The sequence below is a fragment of the Pongo pygmaeus genome, chromosome 12 (genome assembly GCF_028885625.2).
Source record: "Pongo pygmaeus isolate AG05252 chromosome 12, NHGRI_mPonPyg2-v2.0_pri, whole genome shotgun sequence".
In the NCBI taxonomy this organism is placed as follows: domain Eukaryota; kingdom Metazoa; phylum Chordata; class Mammalia; order Primates; family Hominidae; genus Pongo; species Pongo pygmaeus.
In genome coordinates, this window is record NC_072385.2 from 87,427,746 (window position 1) to 87,435,331 (window position 7,586).

Sequence of the window (7,586 nt, forward strand, 5' to 3'; positions counted from 1 at the left end):
ATAAGAAACTCAAGGAGTTCCATGTTGGCCTTTCAGATCTTCAATCCCTATCTGCTTGTGAGGTTTGATGTAAGTGATAAATCACAAAAAAGAAAGTAATTATAATTATAAGGAAAACAACAAAGGCAGTTATCATTTATAGAGCACTTCTTGTGAGTCAGAAGCAGTATTAAATACTTTATAGATATCTTCAGTAAGGGAAGGGCGTATGGAACACCCATTGTGAGTATAGACTCTGGGGACCTCCTTTACTCAGGTTGAATGCAGCTCTGCCCATGCTACCCATATGACCTTGGGCAGTTAACCCTTCTAGACTTCAGCTTTCCCATCAATGAAGTGGGGATAATAACAGGGCTTATCTCACAGGATTAAAAAGTTAACCCATGTAAAGTTCTAAGGATGGCACTGGCACAAATAAGACTGTCAGTTTTTTGTTTTGTCCTGATGCAAAATATAATTTCTGTTAAGACCACATACATTCCTAGAACATGAAGGTTGTCCAAATAACTGTTTGAGGATGATGGAATGTTTGAGGATAAATTTGTTTTCACAGTCATTTTTCAGAAACATTAACAAAATGAATCATACCAGTATTTACCCCGTGCAGGGCACTTGGCTTCCCGTCCTTCCAAGACTGAGGGCAGACATGTAGGTGGACGGACATGCTAGCCAGGGACAGGGAAGATTAAGCGGCACCTCAGAACCTTTACTAGATACACACACCATCCTCCTCCCCATTCTTCACCACAGGGAGAGGCAATGGCAATAAAACACAAGAACTGTCTGGGATCTGAACAGAAAGATTCTGAAACATAAGGCAGTCACCAAATCAGACATCCAAGAGCAAGGGCTTGCCTTTTCCATATCCTAGAACCTTTGAAAGGCTATTGAGAGCTGAACAGACTTCCTTCAGAACAAGTTGCTTCTATACATAATGCCTTGCACACATTTTCAGAGATTTACACGCCAGCCTCTGAAACCCATTCACAAAGCCTGGTTAAGAAGCTCCGTCTCCCTTCTTGGCCTTCCTGGAGTCATAGCTGTCTCCACCAATATTCTCAGGGGAACAGAAATTACTACCCCTGTTGTCTGTGGAGCCCCACCAGCTCCTTCTCCATGTCCCCACCCAAAGCAAGTGTATAAAGAACAGCAAACATTCCATTTCAGGGGCCTTCCTGTGTATGGTGTCGAAGTACATGATAAGGAATACACTATAGGGAGCCTTGTGTGTTTTCTTTCCTCTCGTTATCCCTCAAAGACTGCCTTCTCCCATTTGAACTTCCTTCTGAGCCAGTCTTTAAGCTGGTGGTTAGCACCTACCCTGTGTGGTTCCGGGGACACTAGGAACAAATTTCTCCACCTCTAAATACACATAATACTCTAAATAATTGTGTGTGCTTATGTGTGTGTTGGGGAGGAGGGCAGTTATTACCTGAAATGCTACTCAGAGCTTGTCTTTTGCTTCAAAATATTAGATTTCTACAGAAAAGCATGTAGGCTGTCAGCTCTTTACATTTTCTTTCTTTTCTTTCTTTCTTTCTTTGACGTTGTCTCACTCTGTCACCCACGCTGGAGTGCAGTGGCACGATCTCGGCTCACTGCAACCTCCACCTCCCGGGTTCAAGCGATTCTCCTGCTTCAGCCTCTCGAGTAGCTGGGACTACAGGCATGCGCCACTACGCCTGGCTAATTTTTTGTATTTTTAGTAGAGATGGGGTTTCACCATATTGGCCAGGCCTCAAACTCCTGACCTCGTGATCCGCCCGCCTCGGCCTCTCAAAGTGCTGGGATTACAGGCATGAGCTACCACGCCCAACCCCTTATATTTTCACTTAAGAGATGCTTTTTTTTTTTCCTAATCAGACTAAGCAACTTGATGACCAGGACCATATCCCCTATTTCTTAGTATTCTCTTCAGCATTTTAGCCACAGTAGGAGTCGGTGTTGAATGCAAGTTTGTCATCTTATGGATTATATCTTAGGGTGAATATCAGAGCTGGTGTCCATCATGTGAACAGGCAGCATGGTACTAGTGGGGAGAGGGGTGGAAGTATAGAGTACTAGAGCCCCAGGAGCTAATATTGCTAACTTGACAATATTGGTAAAAGCTAGACCTGTTAAGAACTACCAGCGATGGTTAGTACTGAAAGCAAAAGGGAAGATTCATCAGGTTAAAATAAAAAGGGAAACTAGCAGGTTGGCATAGGGCAGAACCAAGGAAAACAAAACAAAACCCCCAAAAAACTACTAGATTTCCTGAAAAGTGGAAAAGCCTAAATCTCAAGACAATTAATGACAGCAAGTATTTTCAAATGTAGGAGCCTAAAATCCTGGAGCACTGAGAATTATCTAATTGTTTCCTTCCATTTCTAAACACTTTACTTAATAAATTCCTAGAAAGTTGAGAATCACCCCCCCAACCCCGCGCGTGCGCGCGCGCGCGCACACACACACACACACACACACACACACACACACACACACGCAGACAGAGAAAGAGGGACATTCTAAGTAAATTAGACTGTTTTAGTCTCATGGTTTTCACTCCTAGTGAAAATGCCAACTAACCCAGTGCAAAAATCATTCTAGCAGCTGCTTGAATGTTCTCTACCTCAAAAAGCAATCGGCTCCACTGGGGAGCGGTCCTTGCATTGGTTTTGTTTAATGAGGTCTACCTATATAAGAAGATTTTTTTGTAACTAAAACAATGAATTCATACTTCTCAAAGTTTACAGACACTGGGAACAGCATCAATTCAACTCTGCTTCCTTTTTTTTTTTTTTTTTTTCAAAAAGCAAACAGAATCATCACTTCTACTGCAGCCTAAAGGTGTTGATAATTATCTAGAAAAGCAAATCTCCTTTCTATAAGGTTCAGCGGTTTGAGAGTTGCGATGGGGAAGGCACTCCTTCGGAAATCATCCTCACTATCTAGAGATATTTCAGGGCTGGGGTACTCTCCTGTGAACAATAGGAAAATACATACTTAATTGAAAGTAATAAACCAGGGTTCTGACTTTTTTTTTTTTTTTCTTTGAGACGGAATTTCACTCTCTTGCCCAGGCTGGAGCACAGCAGCGCTATCTCGGCTCACTGCAGCCTCTGCCCCCCGGGTTCAAGCAATTCTCCTGCCTCAGCCTCCAGAATAGCTGGGATTACAGGCACCCACCACCACGCTCGGCTAATTTTTTTGTGTTTTTAATAGAGACGGGGTTTCACCATGTTGACCAGGCTGGTCCTGAACTCCTGACCTCAGGTGATCCGCCGCCTCAGCCTCCCAAAGTGCTGGGATTACAGGCGTGAGCCACCGCGACCAGCCCTGACTCTTATCAGCACTAATTTTCCTTGTGACAGGAGAAGTCTTTTAACCTCTCTGGACATCAGTTTCCTTATCCAGAAAGAGAAAAGTCTGACTAGATGGTTTCCATGGTCTCTTATAAAATAATTCTAGGCTCGCTATAAGCACCACTGAAAAAAACTTGAAATGATGGCATTCTTTTGAACGTCATGAAAACTGTATGAATTAAAACTTAAATACTCAAGCCAACAATGTGTTACATCAATTCTGTATCATCCTGCACTGCTGGTAATACAATGGAAACATATCAAGTGTTGAGGGAATATTTATTTAAAATATATGTTTAAATTGAGAGAAACTGTCCAGCAGTATTTTTTCCCTTCATAGTTGGAATAATGATGGAGTTTGATTTGATTTTAGGAGAGGAACAACTAAGTCCAGCTGTCAGAAGGAGGGGGCGATTGGAGATCCAGGTGTCTCTAATTCCCCTTCCACGCTAGCCCTGTACTGAGCACTACTGTATAAGCACTCTGGGAAGGTGTCTGGACCTAGGTCTGGCTTTGGGACTGGACTTTGATCCCTGATTATCCAAGGATCTCATTTACATTTGCCTGAACCACTCCTCAAACCCCGTGCACCCCAGAATTTCCACATTTTTTTTCCCAGTGAAAGGACTCAGGCATTCCTGATAGACGCGTGCACAAAAAGGTGAGTGAAAGTGCAGTACCCCCACCCACCAGGCTTCAGTTTCTGACATCTGTGATGTCACCGCAAATGCCCACTACCACCAAAACTGGTACTATCAAGGACACCCAGCCAACTAACGTTTAGAAAGCAAACTCTTTATTATTAAACATTAACATATTTATCGACGTGTGAACGTTCTGGGACAAAATCATCTGCCCACTTCTTGAGGGGCCATTGTTAGAAGGAATATTCCAAATGTTCTGCCCATATTGCATTTGGGGGAAGAAATTGCTCTGCTAAACCAAAGAAACACAAAATGTAAGGAATAGTGGGCAGAATCATCAGCAGAGAGCCCCCTCACTGTCACATCGCCCTTGTGAGGCACTCAGGAAAGCTACAGCAGCCACTTACATGACAACACCAACTTTCAATGTATTGGTTCACATATTTCAATTACATCTTGGTCCCTAAAGAAGCCTGCAGCCAGCAAACAGACCCAGGCACGAAAAGTAAATGAGTCTCAAAATGATTAGCCCAATAGGAATTGGACAACCCCTTAAGGGGCTCTAGATGGTGAAGAACACGCTGTTTGCCCTGCCATTCTGCAGCACAAAAATCCAGGCAGGTCGAAGAGGGCGAACACCCTCGCGTGGCCACCAGCCCGGAGCCGCAGCTCACACAGCGGCCTCCAAGGCGTTTCGCAGGCAGTCCCCACAGTGGTTCTTAAAGCGGCCGCTCTCGCCAATAATTGGGAGTCTAATTACGCAACGTTCTTCCCGCTCCCATTCCCGCTCCTTCTCTCTTTCCAACAGTCCGCTAACGAAGCAGGTACTGTAGCCGGGTGTGTCGAAATCATTTTTCCCCTGCTCCCAAGTTTCTCGGTATATACGGTACAAAACTGCACAAAACCCGGCGCTAATGAGCGCAGGAGGAGCTGACACTTCACACATTTGTCAAGATTACTATCAGGCCCCACCTCGGCGATTGCCACATTCCCGATAGGCATCGCAGTTGTAAAATACACAAGTTCCCTCGCCGGCTCCGGACCCGAGAGCGCCTACAGAGGGGCTGTCTATAACTTTGCTTTTCGATGGTTCAGTCATTATTAGCATTATGATTGGTTTTTACAAAACGCACTGGAATCTTAAGAGTCTTTTCCTTGCTCTGCTGCCTTCAAAAGACATGGAACCCCAGGACGGCTCCGAGGGCCCTGGGAATGTGCCGGCTGCAGTCTCAAGGCTCCCTCACTTGTCTTGGGTCTGAGGGCGCGACGGTGACGAGAAAGGGGGGACTGCGGCCAGGAAAGGGGAGCAGGGCCCAATCCCCTCCCCTAGCGATCCCGCAGTGAAGGGCCCGGGCGCTGAGCCAGGGCAGGCGCGATTCGCTCCCGTTTATCAAATCCCTATCGGTGCCCCGAGGTGGGAACCGCTGCTTTCGACCAGAGGATACACGGTTTCTGGCTCCAGTCCCGTAGTGGAAGTTGGAACAAGAGCAAATTAACCTCGGCAGTGAGCCCCCCGGCCAGTCACCTCCCTCCCTTAGCGGGTCGGTCCTCCTCATCCTCGCACCTCCTCACTGCCGCTCCGCCGCTGGTTTCCCGCGGCTCAGGCGGTTCAGCCGGCCGCGCGTTGGATTCCAGCTTCCCGCAGCATAGCCTCGCCAAGCCGCGGCCGAGCGCGGGGCTGGAAGCTCCAGGCCACTGGGGCCGCAGGGGTGGAGACAGGAGGAGAAAGGGGACAGGCGGCCAGCCGCACACATTTGCAGAAGATGAGGCCCTACCTGCTTCTGCGCGGCCGCGCAGAGGGCTCGAACCCTCGCTCGGGTAGCGCCGGGCCCGGCTGGACTGGGAGCGGCCGGGAGAGGGCGAGAGGGCAGCAAGAATTGGCCAGAGTTGCCTCTCACCCAGTGCCGAGAGGCTTGCGAGGGCAAGCGGGAGATCGTGGCTGCCCTTCCCTGTCCTCTTAGGAGACAGACACCCGGACCTGACAGGGACGTCCAGTGTTGCCGCCCGCTCCCTACACACCGAACCACCTGCCCCCGCAGGGCAATCCAGGTCACTCACTACCTACTCTCCCCAGAGTCAAGGTGCGGCACGAGGAAGTGGGTTCTCCAACCTTCGATGGGGTCTGGAGCCCGGCAGCGGGGCGCTCTGAAGGGTCCTGGCTCCTCGGTAGGATCGTGTCCCCGAGCCGCTCTCCGCCTCCCGCCCCCCTTTGCCCACTTGGGCCGCGGCGCGGGCATAGGAGCGCATTTGGAAGGACCCCGGGAATCCAGAGAAAAAGAGAGACGTGGATGCTGCTCCAACATGAGAGACCAGAGAAAGTCGAAGACATGCACCCACAAACATTTCCAAGCGCCGGTGGCCACGGTAATCTGGTGCGGGGCGGCTGGGAGATTTTCAAAGGCACCGCGGAAACACCTCCGACCTCCAGGCCATCTCCCTCGGCCTCTTGGCCTCGCTGTGCGCGCGGATCCCCGACTCCTCCGAGCCACAGACGTCTCCACTGCAAAGCCGCTGCTCCGCGCCCCCAAACCGGGCACATGCTCTCCCCCTCACAGCCCTCCAAACCGAGCCTCAAGCTCCGAAGACCTCTCAGCACTCTTCTCCCAACCACTCTCGGTGGCGCCTGCCCAGCGCAGCCCGGCCCTGGCCTCGGACCGGCCCCCTGGTCGGCCCGGACGCCCGCTTACCTTTTCTTCTCTTTGTCAGCTGTCATTGTCGCTGTGGCCCTTTGAGACGTTCAGACGCCGAGCACCTGGGCTCCCTGGCGGGTGGGGGGCTGTGGCCCTCGTCCGCTCCCCGCGGCCCGGGTGGGTGGTTAAGGTCCGAGGTGCGCGCAGGTCCCGAGCGCCCCGCGCAGTCAGGTGGAAGGTGGCGCGCTGCGGGCTAGGTGCGGGGGCGGGGGTGGAGAAAGGTGACGGGGAGGAACCTGCGCGCGGAGGCGGGGTCCGGGGAAGGAGTGGGTGGAGGCTGTCAGACCCGAAAAGAGAACGGAGAAAAGGGAACCCAAGTTCCTTTTTCCCTGGGAAAGGAGTCACTTTTCTGAGTTTTCAAGGAAAAAAAAAAGTGGCTCGAATGCTGGGAGTCGGAAGGAGTCGGAGGCCGGGCTGAGCTGACCATACAGTCTCAGGACACTGCCGAGGATTGTACGGCCGCCTCAGGAGCGCCGGGGCGGAAGCGCGGCGGGCACCGGACCCGTGTGACGGTCCGCTCGCGAGTGTAAAGCTCCCGCGGCCGCCAGCCCACTTTAAAAACTCCGTCGGCCGGCTCGGGGCGGGCACGGGGCGGGCGCGGAGGGCGCGGGGCGGGCACCGGCGCGGGGGTGGGGGCGGGCACGCGCCGGCAGGCCCCGCCCGCGCCGAGCCGGCGGCTCACAGCGTCCCGGCCAATGGGGACGCGCGGCCGCAGCCTCTGCCCTGACCCTGGCCCGCCTCCTGCCCCCGCGCTGCGCCCCGCCTCCTGCCTCCGCACTTCTAGGACTTGTTTATGAGGTCGTCTGGGCGGCGGGTAGCGGGGTGGGACTCCGCGTCGGGGAGACGCAGCCTGCAGGGCCGAGGGGCGGCCGGGAGCCGGGCTCCGGGATTGCTGCGGGGGACGGCAG

At 51.8% G+C, this 7,586-nt stretch overlaps 1 protein-coding gene across 2 annotated transcripts in view; it reads right to left on the minus strand.

Moving 5' to 3' along the window:
• EPAS1 (endothelial PAS domain protein 1) overlaps window positions 1–7,303 on the minus strand; it is an 89,725-nt gene extending 82,422 nt beyond the window's left edge. Inside the window, exon 1 of one of the 2 annotated variants that reach the window (XM_054473222.2) lies at window positions 6,676–7,303. In XM_054473222.2, the coding sequence (XP_054329197.1) occupies window positions 6,676–6,701 (26 nt within the window). In that variant the 5' untranslated portion in view covers window positions 6,702–7,303. The remainder of the gene's footprint in view (window positions 1–6,675) is intronic. The other variant, XM_063649417.1, reaches the window with a different exon arrangement.
• Between the last annotated feature and the right edge of the window lie 283 nt (window positions 7,304–7,586).